General features: G+C 42.6%; 3 protein-coding genes across 6 annotated transcripts in view; 1 reads left to right on the plus strand and 2 right to left on the minus strand.

The window, feature by feature from the left end:
• Nucleotides 1-1,279: 1,279 nt before the first annotated feature.
• Nucleotides 1,280-3,811, minus strand: LOC108112186 (fibrinogen alpha-1 chain). Its single transcript, XM_017221998.2, is given in 4 exon segments — nucleotides 1,280-2,048; nucleotides 2,050-3,245; nucleotides 3,309-3,635; nucleotides 3,723-3,811. Coding segments are annotated over 4 exon segments (2,253 nt in total). The 5' UTR covers nucleotides 3,777-3,811; the 3' UTR covers nucleotides 1,280-1,372.
• A 485-nt stretch (nucleotides 3,812-4,296) lies between these two features.
• LOC108112360 lies at nucleotides 4,297-5,553 on the minus strand. The gene is made up of 3 exons (XM_017222188.1): nucleotides 5,447-5,553; nucleotides 4,720-5,052; nucleotides 4,297-4,660 (listed from the first exon to the last, which is right to left on the minus strand). The coding sequence occupies exons 1-3, from the start codon at nucleotides 5,492-5,494 to the stop codon at nucleotides 4,346-4,348; spliced, it is 696 nt and encodes a 231-aa protein (XP_017077677.1). The 5' UTR covers nucleotides 5,495-5,553; the 3' UTR covers nucleotides 4,297-4,345.
• Nucleotides 5,554-17,182: 11,629 nt separating this feature from the next.
• LOC108113115 overlaps nucleotides 17,183-19,511 on the plus strand; it is a 35,254-nt gene continuing 32,925 nt past the window's right edge. For all 4 annotated transcript variants that reach the window (XM_017223613.2, XM_017223614.2, XM_017223615.2 and 1 more), the window contains exon 1: nucleotides 17,183-18,038. In XM_017223613.2, coding sequence (XP_017079102.1) covers nucleotides 17,924-18,038 — 115 coding nt within the window. In that variant the 5' untranslated portion in view covers nucleotides 17,183-17,923. The remainder of the gene's footprint in view (nucleotides 18,039-19,511) is intronic.

The raw sequence follows: 19,511 nt of genomic DNA on the forward strand, positions 1-19,511 counted from the left end.
CCTTACCTCGCCTCGCCTCGCCTCATCACCATCACACATTCGCCCCGTGTGCCGCACCCATAAAAGTTGAATTAACATGAAAAAATATTGACCCTTACACATACACACACACACATACATACACTCTCTGGCAAACACTTGCACGCATACAAACGCGGTGAGTAAAGGTCCTGCTGCAATTTATAGCTGCAGTGCCCCGGTCAGTGTGGGAAAATGTTTGAGCACACACACTCCCAGCGGCGTAAATGTTACTGGCAGCTCCTGCGAACCAATGCAATTGTGAGAGACTACACTGAGAGAAATTTGGGGTGGCCGATAATGCTACTATAAAGTTTATGTTTTGTGGCAAGAAGTCTGGCTACTTTCAGGACATTTTAGTTTAAACTAATAGTTAAAAAACTTTTCCTTTTACAAAGTGAAGTCATAAAAAACCATTTTTTGGCTCAGTGCATTTGTGTCTGGCGGGGATTTACCCTTCACAGGACACACAATGAAGGTGTGTGCTGACAACGAATGCTGTGGGTGATGATCCAGGTTGATTTATCTACTGGCGCTGAGGTTAAAAGTTTTGCGCATACTTCCATTGTTTAGGTCAGGCTTCCCTTTGTGCGGCTGAACCACAGAGCTGGCACCGGGCACTATAGTAGAACCTCCCTAGCACCACCGTGCGACAGGACCTGACTGGCCGACTGGCAGACAGGAGGTTATGCAAATGTCAGGCCCCATGCAATTATTCAACCTTTGGCCGGCGGCTCGAGTCCTATGCTGGATTGCCATAGCCTGTGATTTCTGCTTCACCAATAACGTTTATTTAATCCATGATTATTTTATTGGTTTAGCTGGAAGCACAGCACAGAAGGGCAGACAGCTCATTACTAAAGCCCCATCGCTAGATCCTAACTAATTATGGAGCTTCGGAGCTCGTTATGTATGCGGGATTTTCCTTTCTGGCTTTTTTTTTTGGGTTTTTGCCGAGCCTAAACCAACTATAGCCTGGCTAAGCCACCCTCTCCAGGGCTCAAGGACACGTCCGGAGTATCGGAAATATTTTGCTGACGTCTCACTGAAATCCATCATTTTCCCCAGCCGTCTGCGACACGTGGTCTCCGCAGCTGGCTAATAAATCTTAATCAGTCCGGACCCCAGTGGGTGGCTGCGGTCTCCGTCTAATTTGCGGTGCTCCCTCCTCCCATTGGAGGCTATAGCCATGGCTATGGCTTATCAACTTATCAACCGGCCCGCATTGATTGGCCCGCCAATCGAGTATAATCGCAAAAGCTTTTCAATGCTGATAAATTTATTTATATGCTGGCCTAAAGCTTAGACTACGGCCCCTGCCCATTTAGGTTGAGCTTCTCGTGGCTTTTTCGGTCTAGAAGATGGATCCGATGTCGTGGAGCAGCTGATCGAACCAGTTGCCCTTGGTGGTGGTTTTGTCGTCGACGGTGGTGGTGTTCCAGACGGCAGTGGTGCTGTTCCACCAGGGTGAGGCGGTGGTGTTCGAGTTCCAGGGTCCCTGTGTCGAGTTTCCAATCCACGGACTTTGAGTGGAGTTGCTGTTGGGGCCAATGGTGGTGCTGTTCCAGCTGGGCGTGGTGCTGTTCAGCAACGGACCTTCGGTGGTGTTATTTCCCCAAGGACCTTGAGTTGAATTATTTCCCCACCATGGACCTTGGGTGGTGTTCAGGTTTGGTCCCTGTGTAGAATTTCCCCACCATGGACCTTGGGTTCGGTTTCCTCCTGAGGGGCCCTGGGTAGAATTGTTTCCCCACCATGGACCCTCAGTAGTGCTGTTTCCCCATGGGCCTTGGGTGGAGTTGTTTCCCCATGGACCTTGGGTAGAGTTGTTTCCCCCCCATGGACCCTCAGTAGTGCTGTTTCCCCATGGACCTTGAGTCGTGTTGTTTCCCCATGGACCTTGAGTCGAGTTGTTTCCCCATGGGCCTTGGGTAGAGTTGTTTCCCCACCATGGACCCTCAGTAGTGCTGTTTCCCCATGGACCTTGAGTCGTGTTGTTTCCCCATGGACCTTGGGTAGAGTTGTTTCCCCCATGGACCTTCAGTAGTGCTGTTTCCCCATGGACCTTGAGTCGTGTTGTTTCCCCATGGGCCTTGGGTAGAGTTGTTTCCCCATGGGCCTTGGGTAGAGTTGTTTCCCCACCATGGACCCTCAGTAGTGCTGTTTCCCCATGGACCTTGAGTCGTGTTGTTTCCCCATGGACCTTGAGTCGAGTTGTTTCCCCATGGACCTTGAGTAGAGTTGTTTCCCCACCATGGACCCTCAGTAGTGCTGTTTCCCCATGGACCTTGAGTCGTGTTGTTTCCCCATGGACCTTGGGTAGAGTTGTTTCCCCCATGGACCTTCAGTAGTGCTGTTTCCCCATGGACCTTGAGTCGTGTTGTTTCCCCATGGGCCTTGGGTAGAGTTGTTTCCCCCCATGGACCTTCAGTAGTGCTGTTTCCCCATGGACCTTGAGTCGAGTTGTTTCCCCATTGACCTTGAGTAGAGTTGTTTCCCCACCATGGACCCTCAGTAGTGCTGTTTCCCCATGGACCTTGAGTCGTGTTGTTTCCCCATGGACCTTGAGTCGAGTTGTTTCCCCATGGGCCTTGGGTAGAGTTGTTTCCCCACCATGGACCTTCAGTAGTGCTGTTTCCCCATGGGCCTTGAGTCGAGTTGTTTCCCCATGGACCTTGAGTCGAGTTGTTTCCCCATGGGCCTTGGGTAGAGTTGTTTCCCCACCATGGACCCTCAGTAGTGCTGTTTCCCCATGGACCTTGAGTCGAGTTGTTTCCCCATGGGCCTTGGGTAGAGTTGTTTCCCCATGGGCCTTGGGTAGAGTTGTTTCCCCACCATGGACCTTCAGTAGTGCTGTTTCCCCATGGACCTTGGGTGGAGTTGTTTCCCCAAGGACCTTGAGTCGAGTTGTTTCCCCACCATGGACCTTCAGTAGTGTTTAGGTTAGGTGGCAAGGTTGAGAGGGTAAAGTTCGGGGTGGTGTTGGTATTGGGCCAATTGGTGGTGTTCCAGCTAGGTCCGCCGGCGGTGGTGTTCTGTGGCGGTGGTGCCACGGTGCTGTTCTGTGGCGGTTGTGGTTGGGGCTGAGCCTCGGCGAGGCAGTTGGCCAGGGAGATGGAAGCAGCATCAAGCTTAACAAATGCCTTTGTAAGCTCACGGAAAACGCAGGCCTTGCGACGGCGATGATCGTAGCGGTTCGAACGCACCGAGCTGAACAGATTCAGGACCTGTATGATGAAGTATCCACAGATGTAGTCGTATAAGAAGGTCAATTCCAGTTAAGAACTTACGGTATCCGCGTAACATTCGCGGGCGTCGTATTGGCGGCGGGAGCAGCTAATCAACTCCCTTTCGAAGTGGTGCTTCGTGTAGATGGCATCCTCTCGTTCCAAATATCTCTCGATATCCTTAGCGGCCACATTGTTACAACGTTGAATTTTGTAACCAGCCGTCAACAGAATCACAATGTTATCCACAGTGTAAAGGGCAGTGCACTCCTCAAAGTCGATGAGCTCATCAGCCTGAGGCTCCTGAAGCTTTCCAGTGACAGCATCGAAGAACAGAGACTGCCAAGTTAGCTCCTTGGAGCTCTTGGCTGGTTCAACAGCCGCGAACGCCTGAGGGATTCATTTATGGATTATATAAGCTGCTTCTCTAGACTACCGCCACTCAACCAACTCTCTCGAGAGGATTGCCATTCTCACCTGAGCGCCGACTAGCAGCAAGCACACCGTTAATATTTTGCAGAGAACCTCCATCTTGGCGGTTCAGGTCGTTTCTGAGTTGGTTTCGCTGGCAGGTGACCATTTTAAAGCCATTTTATTATTTTGTTTTTATTCTGCCTTCATTAATTGCATTTATCTATAATTGTTTGGAGTCCCAACCACAATCAGTGAACTGACGGCCAGGTGATAAGCAGTAAGCATTCTAATTGATGATAACAATGAGTGCGAGTACGGAACTGTGTGTGAAGAGGCAGGAAGTCTGACGATTGAGGGGTGAGTAATACATTTAAAGGGTTTGGGAAACTCCACTGATTTATGTTTGTTGAGGGATGGATAGGCTATTTTTTATTTTTTTATGACTAATGTCAGGAAAAAACCTAGGAGTTCTGTTCAATAAACTGATAATGTAAAATTATACAATTAATACCGGGCCTAATGTGCCTTAACTGACAAAAATACGTCAGATAATATGGTACGTTATCTGATTCATATTCGGTAGGCTGTTCTTTGTTCTCATTGAACTGGAAAGTTAAAGTAAACTCATAGGGAAAACTTATTTCTTTGCATTTAAACTGTTTATTGTTTCTTAATTTCCTTTTAACTTAGTTAGTTAAACCCTGATCCTGGAACTGCTGCTGAGGCCACTCAAGAACTGGCTCCTTGGGCACCTCTGCGGGCCTCACTGGCTGCTGCTGTTCGACCTTCTGTTGGGGAATCTCCCGCTGGGCAGCGATCTTGTCCAAGCAGGTATTGAAGTCATTGGCTGCCTGGATAGACTGAACCTTGGCCTCGCTAACGGCAGCGCCAATGCAGCTGGTCTTTTCAGCAGCCACCTGGGTGGAGTTGTTCGAGAACTGAGACTGAGTCTGGTAGGCCTGAGAGTTGGAGGTGTCCAAAAGCTGCAGGTTCTTGTCAAACTAATGGGAAATGCTTATTAGCTTTTCAGTTTAATAAGTAACTAAGTGAGCCTACTTACAGTGGAAACAGTGCAGTTCAGGAAAAGGGCTGCATCCGTCTCGTTGCGGCACAGTTGGAGGTTCTGCTCCAAGGTCAATAGCTGGAGGCGGATCTGGTTGATGGTGGTGTTGCTGGTCTGGGTGTAGGACACCTTGGTGCGGTTGGCTGCCTCTTCGCAGGCATTGGTGGCATTGGCCAACTTATCGCCATTCTTCTGGGTGGTGTTCAAGTAGTTGTTGGCACAGGTCTGGGCAGCGGGAGTCAGGGCTCGTCCCTCAGCCTCACCAACGACCATGCGGAAAAGGACCTGCTCGAGACCCACATCCTCAGTGAAACGAGGCACAGCGCTGACCTGGGATTGGTGAGAAATGTTTGATTAGTTTTTTAATACTATAAAGAAGCGGTTTACTTCAAAGGTTTTTATAAATATTGTAAGCGATACAAAGTTGTTTACTTTAAGTTTTTGAAAAACATTTCTTATCTTTCCATTGTAAGTTTATATAGATATATATTCTTATAAGTAAGAAGTCTACAACTTGATAGCAGCTGCCACACGCAAGAAAAATACATTTGATAAAACCAATTCAAGTATTTGCTATAAGAACTTGATGATAATAAAAACTTATAGAAAAATATAGCTCAAACTGAGATATATGACGCGTAACTGAGTACTTCCCCCTGATTCTGATACTATCTCGATTCATATTTTCATTACAATCCAACGACTCTTAAGTCTAATAACTCACGCTGAACAGGGTCACAGCCAAAAGGATAACTCGAGTGAAGAGCTGCATCTTAGAAACTTGAATTACTTTGAATCTACTGAATCTGCCAAGTTACAGTGCCTTTTATAGCTCAGCTTCTGGTTGAGAAGATCTTTCATGGCCTTAAATTAACCACTAATTGGCAATGCACTATGATTAGATAAAAGTCAAACAAGAAGACATGTCAAATGTTCATCTAATTGGCTTCTTGCAGGGCTAAGACTCATATCCAAAGAGCTAAGATAGTTGGTTGCCAGGTTAAATGGCACTCCAATCAGGGGACTTGTCACCTGATAAGCCCGCGTACCCCACCTTGGTGTCTGTAAGTCTGTCTGCCCCGGTGCCTTATCAATAATGCTTATGATATAAGAATTTATTTCGGCTGTTGAATCATGACAATCTTAGCAAACTGGTAGCTCTTTAGGGAGTCAGTGATTATGGCGATCACTTTAAAGAGCCACTTCAGCTGGGATTTTAATCTACCGATTACATGTCCATAAATCAGTGGAATCTCGTTTGCCTATTCTAAGAACTCCCAGCCAGTTCCCAGAACTGATAGGGCCCAAGCTGATATAGTTTGTGCTAAGGTCATTGAATATAGAAAAACCCAAACAATTTCCATGAATTCGGTTATCTACCAATGCGGCAAACCACATTTGTATATCAAACTAACAGTGGGTGGCGACAATTGAAAAAAAAAGAATTGAAATAAAAATAACAAACGTTTGGCTGAAAAATTTTGTGTCATATAATTAGCCGGGCACGCACTCAAGTCATGACCGCCCCTACTTGGCTTCATTTTTCATGCCAAGAATCGTTTAAGAAATGTATTTGAGGGGGTTGAACTGTTCTGGAGGATGGAGTTTTCCAGTGGACTGGCTGCCAAAAGAATCAGCCGCGTATTTATCAAAAACACACACAGCCCTGGGGGGGAAGGTAAAAAGGAGACCCCGGCTCCATGTGTGGGGTTCACATACATCTTGCGATAGACCAAACAAGATTTATAAGCTGAGACATTGTTCCAAGCACCTTCGTGGAAAAGTCGTCGCAACTCAAACGATTTATCAAAAGCATAAAGTGCAGTCAGGGCGTTTGTTGAGCCAACTTCTGGTGGTACTGCACTGAAAACTAAACTATTTACATTCTTAGCTTCTCAAACTTAAGTCTCTATATTTGTTTCCACCTAAAAAATTGAAGAGATATAATCAGTTTCTAAGAATCCATTCCTAATCAAAGTATGGTTGCGTTTATTAGATATTTTAACAGCGGAAAAAGCAATCAATCTTACAATAAGCTTAACAATATCTATAAATATCGAAAGTAAAGAACATTTGTACTGCTTGTATTTGAAAAAGTGCAGAAATAAGTTAAAATTTACGACCTTAAAGCTTTCATTTGTGTATTTTCACATTTCCCCAGAGCTTACACAGAGATTTTTCCAAGTGCCATTGCCTGCCAGTCGCATCTGCTCCAGTGGAACTTCCCGGGAGGAAGATTTAACGGGCGACAAGTGCTAATTTGAATGTGGGCAGCCGTTTTATTTGTCCTGACAGTCACCGAGGTAAGCCACAAGTCATGGTTCCTTTTCGCCCTCGGTATCAGATTGGGTTGTCGCTGCCGGTGTCATATCATTTCATTTCATTTAATTTCTGCCTGATATCTCACACTCCTTTGTGGTGGATGGGATACTTGTTCCCTCAGAGAGATCCTATGGAGTGGTAAGTCATGTAATGCGCTTGAAGTGGCTTTACAATGCGGCTTCTGATTCTGATTCTGTTTCTGTTTGCGCTGCTTCTGTTTCGGCGGTACTCTGTTGAGAACTCGAGTAGCTGTTAAGCACTTTCATTACACAGGCCCGAAAAGAGCAATGATTTATGCGAGTTATGAGAGGAAACAGCTCGAGTGTCGTTTTAAATACGAGTACGGGCCTTTTTGGTCCTCCATATCCACATCAACATCCATAGTTACATCCTCAGCCACATCCACATCCATATCCACCTTCATCTTCATCTCTCCAGCTGCGCGCATTTGTTGACTGGCGTCATTAAAAATGGAATGCTGCGTACAGTGCACGACAGGCTGGTAAGGATGGATATTGTTGCGCATTGTTTACGGCCCTTGTTGTTGTTGTTGTTGTTAATGCTTACAGCCTTTGCCGCTGTCATATCCTTTGTTTACTGCAGCTCGACTGGCAAATAAATGCGGGGTCTAGACAGTCACGCACAATGGCAGTTTTAATTTTAAGAGTGCATCCGGAAAATGAGCATAGGACCGGATACCAGCAGAAGGTACGTAAAGCCCTTCAAAAGAGGCCTTGTATTTTACAGATATTAAAGGATTAAATATGAATTTATGGTCTTAAAGTTTGGCTAAAGAAAAGTGTGACATATTTAAGAGAGAAATATATAAAGAAGACTTATTTTAAAATTTAATAAAATACAACAATTAACCTTTTTCGGCTTATACATTCAGACAATGAATATAAATTGTGGGTTGACGAACTAAATTTACTTTTATTTGTTTTCTTTGCACAGATAAATAAAATTAAGGTCAACCAATTACAAAGCAATAAAAAGCACGTTCGATCGATTAGGCAATCAATTTAGCAGCAAATATTTTCAAATACAAATAGAGACTATTAAAAATGGCAAATTATTTGAAAAGAGAAAGGAAAGAATTTTAGTCAGGCAGCAGCAATTATTATTTTGGTTGATAAACAAGCTGTGACTATACAAGTTTGAAATTCTCAAAAAAGAATATAAAATCTATGATAAGTAACTCTTTCGAGGAATTTATAAAAACAGTGAGTAAGCAACGATAAATGTGTTGCTAAATCATGGGTACTTACCCTGTTTTATCTTTTCGAGTCTTGACTAACGAGTCTCTATAACGTAAGTGAGATTTTTGCAATCGAATGAATCAATTTTGAATGGCTTTCTTTCCGCTTAACTTAACAAGCTTTTCCACATTCCCAACATTCACTTCACAGGCTGAGATCAATTAATATGCACTTCATTTAAATATATACTTTTTTCTGAGTTCCACTTCAGCTTTAAAGAGCCCTCTCCGTGTTGATAGTTGGCCGTGTTTTCCCCTCAAAGGTAAATGCGTAATAAGTTTTTTATGCAAATTCGCCAGGGAAAACTTTCCCCTGTCAACACTTTATTCCATTGTAAATTATTTGCATTCATTTATTTTTAGTTTGCATTTTTTCATGCATTATTATAATCATTTTTTTTTATACTTTATTTTTGAAGCGCCATTCGAGAACATTAAAAATGTGTAACATGTAGCTGAGTTCTTGTTGTTTGCTGAACACGGAAATTTTTTTGTTGTGTTCTCTAAATGTTAATTCAATGCAACATTTTCGTGTTGCTCCGCATTTGCTGGCATGTTTTTAAATAAATACTAACCAAAAAAAAGCAAGTCAAGGATAGTGGGGTAGAGGAGGGAAAAGCACACCCGCTGCGCCATATGTGTGGAAAAGTCGGAGTAGGAAAATTGTGAGAGGGACGGCGCTCTGCGGGTAACTTTTGTTCGGGGGCCTTGATTTCTGTGACAATATTTGTGCGGTCTAATGGCAAAATGGCATTTGAATTTTAGTCCAATGCTTATTGAGATTTAATCTGATTGTGAATGTGATTTACATTTTCTAAAGAGTGTGGGCCAGCGGCGGCGGCGGCGGAGTCGGTAGGTTCCCGAAATTTGCATTTCAAAGCGAGAGAGAGAGTGAAAACGAGTGGGAGGCGAACGGAGATGTTGGGCGGAAGTTTTTATGCGAGGACTCATGAAATTTATTAACGCTTTCATTGCACGCCGGGGAATTGTCGAGCGGTGCCGAGCGAGACGGCTGAGGGCGAGCGAGCGAGAGAGCCGTAACATTTCCTTTGTGTGTCGTAGATTTACTGGTTGGTCCCGGGGTTTTCCAGTTGATTTTACTGGTGGATATTACGTTTTAGTGCTGGGCTCTGCCTTTGTTACAGCTTAGAAGTGCCTCAAAGTTATCCAAATGCAAACTTTAATCAAGTTAAATGGTGCGCACGGGGCAGGTGATGGTGTTGCAGGCGGTGCAGGTGGGTGGTTGGTCCAGCTCTTGCTGGTAGTTCCATATTCACCACTGCCATCGTTCGGGTTTGGGATAGCCAATGGCAATTAAAGTGCATTAACCACATGATGCGTTTTGCACTTAAAACCACTCCCAACCACTCTCATATGGCCTGCACGACCTGTATAGGTCACTGCATCTGTTGCAACTGCAGTTGCATTTTCACCTGCAACAGTTGCATTTGCTACGCTGGACCTCCATGCACACGCATCCACATCCGTTTCCGGTTCCGGCAGCAGCCAAGCCACGAATCGGAAGCGACTGTTGCCGCTTTTGTTGCCATGGCACGGGGAGAAAAGTTTGGTATGCTTTTGGCTTAATTAAGTGGGGAAAATGGCAATAGTCTGCTATTTTTAGTTTACATTTTCTGCAGATTCTGCAGTATTTGTTGGTAAGTAAAGAGCTTTATGTTTTCTTATATGATTGTATAATATATCACCTGAAAAGAGACGTTCATTTCAGTAACATCACATCATCTTTTCCTCAGTGTTGAACAGAAAAACAGAAGAGTGGGAATCACCAGACCAGCGAACAGCAGCAACATGTGCATTCTAATAAAAACTAATTAGGACTCTTCATTTCCCTCTCCCCTAACCCCTTGTTTCTATTATCCCAGCGCCACCAACGGTGGTCAGCAAACTGTTGCTGATGTCGCCTGACATCAAAGTTCTATTTTAGTTTATGTTACGAGTGGAAACGTACATATCGTTTCCCACAACCTGCAACATACGCAGGCACATTCCGGACCCGGGGCTTTCATTTCTGATTGTGACAGGGCAAGGACTCCTTTCTCACAGCCCCAACGCTTTTCACCCTCGCTGGAGCCTAAACGTTCCCTCGACTGACACGAGGAATTTAATTTCATTTTGCCAAAGACAAATACAAAGGCAGACGTCAAGTTATTAGCAATATAAACACACATGTGCCAACAGTTTACTTTCCCCCTCCAAAAAGCGGGCCCTGCGTTGTGGGCGTGTTCGTACCTAATTTAAAAGTCCCCAAAAGAGCAAACGAAATCAAACAGCCCCACTTCCTCAGCCCCCCAAAAAAAAGTGTTCCATTAAAAAGTCAAGAAATTCGCAAGAAATTTCTTTGACGTCACTGGAAATTCTAGTGAAATTTTTCGATTTGAATGGGAGGGGTTGGAATATGAGTGATTAGATTTTCTTTATCATATAGCTGATAATCACCAAACAATAGCCAATACCTACCGCTATTGTTGACCAATAGAAATGCATTGTTTCGTCCGGGAATTGTTGGCATTTTTTCCGCCTCCTTTCTCGACTCCCTATCGAATTTCATCCTTTCCGTATGGTTTCCTTCAGCTTAAGCGGCTATAAACTGTTCCATAAGCTGGCGTTGGACTTTTAATTTAAAACTTTTACTCTACATGCACAGGAGGTATGTACGAAGGAGGTATGTACAAAGGTGTATATATATAGTCCAGCAGATCTACCAAAAGCCCCCGAGGACGTAATGCAATCAGCAAACAAAAGACAAAGAGCGCCAGCGCTTTCGATTCTTGCTCCGGCAGCTTCGACTGCGGCTTCGGCCAGGATCTGGACGGGATTTCAACTGGTCTGCGGCAGCACTCAGTGAGAAGTTTTTTCAAAAAGAGAAAGCAGCAATGGGAAGAAAGGGTGGCTACTTAAGCCGGGATTAAGTGGTAAGTTGCTGCATTTTGCACCTTCAAGAGGGCCACGGTGGAAATTTCAAAATGGAGCTGAGGGTATGGGATGTGCCTTGGCAGTTACGTTATCTATAATGATATTTTAATAAATAATATACAAATTATAAGTTTTTATATAAATTAAAAGAGGTTTTCATTTGTTTACCAAACCTGCATCTGAAGGAAAGGAAAGTTTTCAGCTTTTCCCAAAAAATAGTTCCACTCTAATAACTTCCACAGTGATGAATTTCCTAGAAGATAAGAGCTCTCAAAATTAAGTTTCATATTATGCCAATCAAGCCGAACGGCGAGCAATTATTAATTGAGAAATATCAATCAGGCGAATAATAAATGAGCTTTAACTTCTCGTCTTAGCTGAGCTCGAAAAGAGCCCTTTCATTGGCCATATTTTTGCCAGGATCTGGCTGGCAATTTGAGGGCATTGTTGTGGCAAGATGGTGAAAGCAACGGAGCACCAAATGCCAGTAAAGTTGCGGCTACAATAAAACGAACACCCACTTAACAGATGGAATGGTTGATTTCTTCCTTCACTTTCAGGCTTAAACGAATCTATTTCATATACAACTACTGGACGTTAAGGCAAAATTAACATACGTATTTCATTGAATGCAAACATGACAGGAAAATTAAGGATTTTTACCTTTGTTTTCCAATTGAAAGCTGTGAAGTGAAACACGTAAGCTAATGAAGGGTAATTGAATGAGGTTTTTGTGGCATGTGTCGAAACCTTATCCCATATAACCATCGAGACTGCATCGACTGCATTGTTTTCTCGCTTCAAATTGGCCCAACAAACTAAGCCAGTCCAGTTCAGTTTTCCGACTTTTGTTCTTACTGGTTATAATGAAATGATTTAAGCGGATATAAACTACTCGGTAAGCTGGCTTTTTAGACTTTGTTCATTTTGAGAGGACCGAAAAGGCAGTGAACAAAAGACAAAGGATGCTCCTAGCCCGGTTAAGCGGAGATTAAGTCGTAAATTGCTGAGCTTCGGACATGCAAAAGGTGTCATTGTCATCATATATTCCACTACCCACAGCCTTGGGCATAATTAACAAGATATGGCCGAAACAAAGCCGTTTTTCGCGCTTCTTTGTCAGCCGGAAAAACTGGTAAGGGGAACGTACTGACACCTGCCTTTTTGTCTGACAGATTTTTTTTTTTTTTTTTTTAATTAAATCACCGCATTATGGCGGATAATTGGCCGCTTGGCAGCTCGTTTCGGCCTTGTTCCGTCAGTGGAAAAATAATTAAGAACTCTTGGTGGAAGTGGAAGCCATCATCACCATCAGCGTCAGCATCAGCGTCAGGATCAGAATTTCTGCAGAAACAATCAGTGTCGGACGACAATCGCGAGTCCATTGTTGCAACATCTGAAGGTGGCTGAAGGAAGCACTTCAGGGGACTTTAATTTGCGGCTCAAAGGGCTTAAAAGTCCATTACTATCTGTTGGACAAACTTTTAACAGTAATTTCCAATGAAAACCCAATTTTTGCCAGTGGCTTTTCCAGTTTTCTTCTCTCTGGTATGCGAATCACCCAGACCATCACCGTCCCTTTACCACTCCTCCCCTCTCTTTAGTTTATTGGACTTTAATCTTTTGCGTACTGATTCGGCAACTTATTACTTAAGTTCCCGCTAAATATTTCAATAAACTTTGGCCAAAGTTTGCCGCCGAATTTCTGAGAGAAATTCCTGGAGAAATCGATGAGGCCAACTGGTGGATAATCTAATCTGGCGAAGGAAATAATACATAGCCCAAAAACGGTCGAGTGAATCGACAAAAATTACAATAAAAATCAATTTCCATATTCAATTTGGTTAAGTGGCGCTCGAATCCGGTATTCCCCAGGAAATGTTTGAAAAATGAAAATGAGAGGCTGTAAAACTATTGGCCAGTTCTCTGTCTACGTCAGCAGTTTGGCCATAGTCCTTCGTCCTGCAATTCTTTTGATTCCGATTTTGTGGCTCATTTATGCGCTTAACAGCATGCTTCCAGGAAAAACTCGGACTGGGCCAGTACAAAAAACGAAAAAAAAACGAAAAAAAAAAACATAGAAGGAAAGTCCAAACGACATTGTGTGACACATTTCCATTTTGGGAGAATTTCTTCATTTCTGCTTTGTTGCGTCGCCTTTTATTTACTGGGAACAACGGACAGCGAACAATGCACCCTGGTTGTTGGTTGGAAAACGGCGGTGGAAACGATGGAAATTGTGAGCTATGTTTGCACCGAATAATGCCAACCGAGGTCGGTGTATAAGGTATACGGAGTGAAAAATACCAGCACGTTAAATTGAATTTAACGTGAAATGCAGTGAAACGAAATGAAATTTTCGCTGTCGCAATGTCTAACAAGTTGCGAAGAAAGCAAAACAAAGCGGCAAGAAAATTGAGAATAAGCGAGCGAGAATTGTAGGAAAATGGCCGATAAGAAAGGCAGCATCGGGATTATCAAACATAATACGAAACTATATAGAAAGAAAGTGGAATGAGTGTATTGAGTCGAAAGCAAAAAGCAAATACTTCAAACGAAACGAAACGAATCGAATCGAGTTGAATCGAAACGGAGGCAAACGAAAGCGAATCGAATATTTATTGCCTTTATTAGCGAGTCGATTGAAAAATTTACTGCTCTCAAATTCTATCTGAAACGCTTCGCTTCACTCACTGCCAGCTGCTGGTTTTTCCTGGGGTTTTCCGTAGGATTTCCTTAACCGGGGGTCCTTTTTTTTACCTCCCCCCTCCCCCTCTATAGCCACTGTTCCGGTTCCTCTTCCTTGGGCATTGTGTGCTGGCACAGCGAGCAATTCATCTCAACGCGAGCCAAAAACTTTTCCATTTTCAGCTACCTGACGCTGATGTTTCATCCGAAGGTGGCAAGCATTTTTGAAATTTCGCTAGCTGCTGCCGCTGCTGCAGCTTGTTTTTCACTTCCACTGCCATTTGGTTTGAGATGTTTTCCCTTGTTAGGTCCCCAATATTCCCTCCCCTTGGAAGTCTATCTCTTCGTCCTGCCCATTTGTTTTCAATTTGGCGCAGCATCGAAGATGTTGTTTTCCATCATCGCTCAGTGGAGTATGAAGAAGTTCGCCCACTATCAACATCCCAGTCCCCTGGCAATTTGCCATTCACTCAATACGCAAATAATTGCGTGTTTATATTTGGGAATACGTTGGACGAGTACTTCAACGGCTCTAGCCGAGGTCAAGATTACACTGAAAGGAGGTTTTAATCTATTAGAAAAGCAGAAGTGAAAATCCAATGAATTTTCTAAGCTTATGTCTGAAATGATTATTACTCACACCTTAAAGTTTAAAAGTCACAATCAAAAATGTACACTAATTATACAAAATATTACTAAAGCAATGACTTAGATCTTATGTGAAATGTGCCAAAATCATCACAGATTTTCTTGCTTTTCCTGCAGTGTTCCCGAGAGCAGCAGCCTCTGGCCAGACGATGCACACTCTTGGGGTCCTTGGAACTCCCTGGATGTCTGGCTGCCTCTACTTGGGCGTAAACTTCTCGCATTACTGTGCCATAAAGGACACTCGAAGTGGCCTCATCTTCTTCGTATACTTCAACTTCTTCTTCTCCTTGCTTTGGCTCCATCTGCATCTGTCAGCGTATTTCCGGCGTATGTGTATGTGTGTGTTGGCGTGTATGTTTGTCTTTGTCTCTGCCAGTTTACCTAATTACATTCCGGAAATAAAACGTTGACTGATTGTGCCAATAAATGAAAATAATGACGCACCATTGACTGCAAACTGAAACCGACGAACGGGCAAACGGGCAAACTCAGGACGAACTTTTTCCCCGAGTTTTCTAAAAGAGATCCACAAAAAGCATACGAGAAGGAAAACTTCTTGCTCTGTCTGGTCTCCTTCCTCTGACGGCTTTCACTCTCGCTTTTCTTTTTTTTCTTTAGGTTGTTGGTCCTGACGAGTTTATTTGCTTGAGCAGCATTAACTGATTGTCTGTGATTTTCTTGTTTTTAGATAATGAAAGCTGCAGCAATCTGCGGCTGCGGGTACATAAAATAAAAGTAAAGGTCCCCGGCAAGTGTAACTTTTTATATGCTCAGCCAGAAAACAGAAATTGCTGGCCATTTATTCGGATACTGGATACGGAAAGTGAGATTGAGTGGGTCAGTGTGTCAGATAGGGGGAAATGGTCGGGGAATTAACATACACATGGACAGGACTAGATGTTTCATGGTCAGGTTTTCATTGCCCTGATATATGGTTATGATTTTCCAGTGGCAATTTGAGTAACAGCAAGGATTATCTGTCTTCTTAGACGGTTAGTAAACGTCAGAATAAATAAATATTAAAGGAAGATATTTTTTGTCTCTTTCTAGCCTCAAAATGTGGGAATTAAATTCATAATTAATTCATATTTCTTGCATACAATCCTTGAGATATAACTTTCAATGATTAAATTTGCAAAAACATTTGAAAGGCCATCCCATTTCCCTTACTATTCCGCAACAACCAACCTTCTTTCCTTGTTAGCCAGAGAATTCAAGCGGAATTTGGCATTGCAGCTGGTAAGATAACGTTTTCAACGCGAAAATGCTTTCAGTGCTCGACAAGGTCTAAAGCGTGTTAGCCATCTACAGCTTAGATTTTTGGCTAGCCCCAAAAGTATGCAAGCTTCTTCCGCTTACCCTCAAAATCTGGGCAAAAGCAGTGAGCTGGCTGAAATGGAAAGTCCGCCCAAGCTGAGGGCCCGAAACTTGGTCCCAACTAATTTCAGCACAATAACCCAAATTGAAGCGGTTTGCTGGCGCTTTGTTTGTCCCCGAATCGTGACGAGACGTGTGACGAAGACACTTTCGGCACTCGGCTAAAAGTCTGCACAAAAAAATCAAAGAGAGAGAGAGAGAGAGTGGGGAAAGCGAAGAAATGAGAGAAGAGAGTGAAACTATGCGCACAAACAGCAAGGAAGAGAAAGTCAGAGAGAGGCGGCCGGAAACAGTTAATGTTGCGAGAAATGTTTGCTATAAAAATCGTAACAGCTGTTGTATAGGCATTGGCAATATTGAAAGCGGTTTGGAAGCGATTAAATATTTTAATCTATTAAACTATCAATAAATTACGTTTTAGTTTAAAGTAATTAAAAAAAATATTATGAGGAATGTGAATATTAATAATAAATTAACTTCAATTTAATAAAGTTCGCAGTGAAATGAGTAGTTAAAATAAAATTCTTAAAGCAATATTAATATTTAAACTTCCTAAGTGATAAAAGAATATCCAATAATTTGAACTCAAATCACAAATTTTGGAAGTCTAATAATATTTAGTTATATTCTTATAGTAAATTAATAATTTCTTAATCAGTTCTTTTCTAACTTCTTATAAATTCTATATAAATTCTTTATAAATTTTATAAAATTAAATAAATTTTATATCATTCTTAGCTATTTAGAGATTTAGTAGCTACTTTTATTTCTTATATTTTATAACAGATTTAATGGCGTGAACCTGAACATGATGCCTTTCCAATGTTTTCCTTTTATTCCCTTTTATCAAAGCTTAAAAACATATTAAGTTACTAGAAGTTGTAATTAAATAATTAATTAAACGAATTTAGTTACCGATTCCTTTTTAATTCCCCAGTTGATTTGATTTAGTCGGTAGGTCAGGGTTTCCCGCTTTCCCCCTCAGTGGACCAATTAAGTAAACATTTCAGACGAACAAGAGATGCTATAAAATGAGAGCGGCACTTTCCTCAAAAGAAAATCTAAAAGAGAGCAAGACTTTTCCGGAGAGCAGCAAACACGAAGCGTGTGCAGACTTTTCCGTGGCTGCTGCTGTTGCTGCTGCTGCTGGTGTTGCTGCTGCTGTTGATGTTGCTGCTGGTGTTGCCTGATTTTCCTTGGGTCCTCGTGTCAGTCGCGTGCGAAAGCGTAAAGTAAACAGACAGGCGGCTAAAACGGCTGAAGGAGAACGGCAGTGAAAAGCAGGAAAAGCAGCAGCAGCAGCCGTGCAACCGAAGGCAAAACAACAACTCACCAGCGAGTTCCCACGCTGCTGCTCAGTCAGTTGAACTTTGACCACGACGGTAACGGGTTCGGTGCGGCGGTGCATTTTTTCAAGCGGTTTTAATCGTCAACCTACGCGGCGTATGCGCAACGTGATCGAATTTTCATGCTGAAACAATAAATGATGAATTCCATGTGTGCTGGCATATGGCTGCCACGTGCCCCCAGCTAAAATGTGACTAAAGGATTACAAGAGCAAGGCTAAAAAACACAAAAATAAAACAATGCATAACAACGCAACATAAAAAAAACGCTTAATTAAAACATGCAAAGTTAATTGCAAATGGCGCTTAGCAATGTGGTCACTTAAAATGTGCATAAATCAACGCAGGAATTGCATTTAATTAAGTTTGGAATAACAAAAGGAAACATAACAGAAATTCCAAATAGTGTGGGCCAAATAACAAAAACAAAAACCAAATAAAAAACAATTAGAACCGGAGGAAAACGTTTCAATTAAGGCAATGTCATCCAATTGAGATCCAAGTGCAGTAGTGACAAATTAAATGAAATTAAAGCGCTGATCAAAATTCAATCACAAATGCAAAACAATTGACAGCAACAATAACAACAACAACACAACGGGGTAAAATAAAGTGTAACAACAACAAAATGCCGGCATCAAGTGGATTATATCGCATCAAGAATGGTCGTGTCCTTGACAGGCTGCAAAAACCCACGGCACTTATTTTTATTATAGCATACATTGCGGCATGCGGCGTTTGCGGTAAATATCACACCCACACACACATGCACACAAACAAACATCATGACTTTTGGCTAAAACAAAATTGAAAGCCAACATAAAAACTTGGCGCAAAAATTACAGCAAAAATAATGATGCATATAATTTACATATTTCTCTCTTATTTTTCCACTGGTTTTCAATTTCATATTCATTGCAATTTGCGGGAAAATATTCAATGTATGTTGTTCAACGAACAAGATTTAATTTAATTAGGGCTGCCTGTGATATGTAATGCATGAAATATTGTCACAAGCCATTTGGCCAAATATCAAATGAAATAAATTCGAGCCACAACAAAGGAAGCGAATTCGTTGAAATCGGTAAAATCGTTAATTTGTTACATTTCATTGGCGCTCGTCGAGTGCAGTGACAGGTCAGGCGATGAGCGCGGAAATCACCTGTGCATCACCTGTCAATTGCTGACACCGCAACAACAGCAATAAGAGTCCCCCGAGCACGGCAAGAACACTTGTCTACAACTCTCAGCTGAAAGCTGAAAGCTGAATGCTGCCCCCTGCCACCTGCCACCAATTGTCTGTCTCTCTCAACCTGTGTATCGCCCTCTCTATCTCCCTCGATGGTTGGCTGGCAATTTGTCAAGCAATCAACAAAGCCAGAAATTGCCCGGCAATAAGACAGAGACCAGCAGAATGTTGGTTTGTCCAATTCGGGAGGGCAAACAGCGAGTAGGAATGCGAATAAACCTATTGAACAGGCCAGAAGTTGGGTAGGGAATGCACTGAGGGAAAAGCTGGTACAGTGTTTAGGAAAAGGTTGTGTATAATTGGACTTAAAATATTTATATAAATCTACTTTTAACCATTTCCTAACATTTTTACCTCTAGGAAAGAAACTCATAGTTTCCTCTAACGCATTTATGATCCTTTCTCCTCCTCACTTGACTTCCAAAACTTAATTTTTCCCAGTGATTTGGGCAACTTTCCGAATAACACCAATATCTGGAACTAGTACACCGGCTGGGCCACATTTTGTGCGTGCCTCCGCGGGGGAAAATGTCAATGGGGCGCGGGGTACTCCGTAAAATCGTCACAATATACAAGAAAAAAAAAGAAAACAGAGCCACGTCTTCACACACACTTGCACACAAACAGGCACACAGTTAGGCCCCAGGGGCAGCGAGCACATACACACACCACTGCAGAGCAGCAAGTGCTACTGGCGACTATCTAGCGCAACCATTGTTGCATGCCACACACCAACACATGCCTTTTGGGGCACACACTCTGGATCTGCTGTCGTTGTCGTTGTCACTGTCAATGTTGTAATGAAAAATGCACAAACACAAAAACAGAAAAACAAAAAAAAGACAAACTGAATCCGAAACTGAAAATGAAAATAGAAATAAACAGGGCCAGAAATAAAAATGCAGAATGCACAGGAGCTTAGGGCTAAAATGAAAAAACAATTTCAGCTGTGCCTGCCGCTTTTTAT

The sequence above is a fragment of the Drosophila eugracilis genome, unplaced genomic scaffold (genome assembly GCF_018153835.1).
Source record: "Drosophila eugracilis isolate 14026-0451.02 unplaced genomic scaffold, ASM1815383v1 contig_90, whole genome shotgun sequence".
Lineage (NCBI taxonomy): Eukaryota > Metazoa > Arthropoda > Insecta > Diptera > Drosophilidae > Drosophila > Drosophila eugracilis.

What these genes read in the sequence shown, in the direction of transcription:
- LOC108112360 (XM_017222188.1), bottom strand. Translation starts at nt 5,494, where the DNA reads ATGCAGCTCTTCACTCGAGTTATCCTTTTGGCTGTGACCCTGTTCAGC. An exon ending in TGGCTGTGACCCTGTTCAGC is followed by an intron (nt 5,053 to 5,446) that starts GTGAGTTATTAG and finishes CACCAATCCCAG; the next exon opens with GTCAGCGCTGTGCCTCGTTT. An exon ending in TGAACTGCACTGTTTCCACT is followed by an intron (nt 4,661 to 4,719) that starts GTAAGTAGGCTC and finishes ATTTCCCATTAG; the next exon opens with TTTGACAAGAACCTGCAGCT.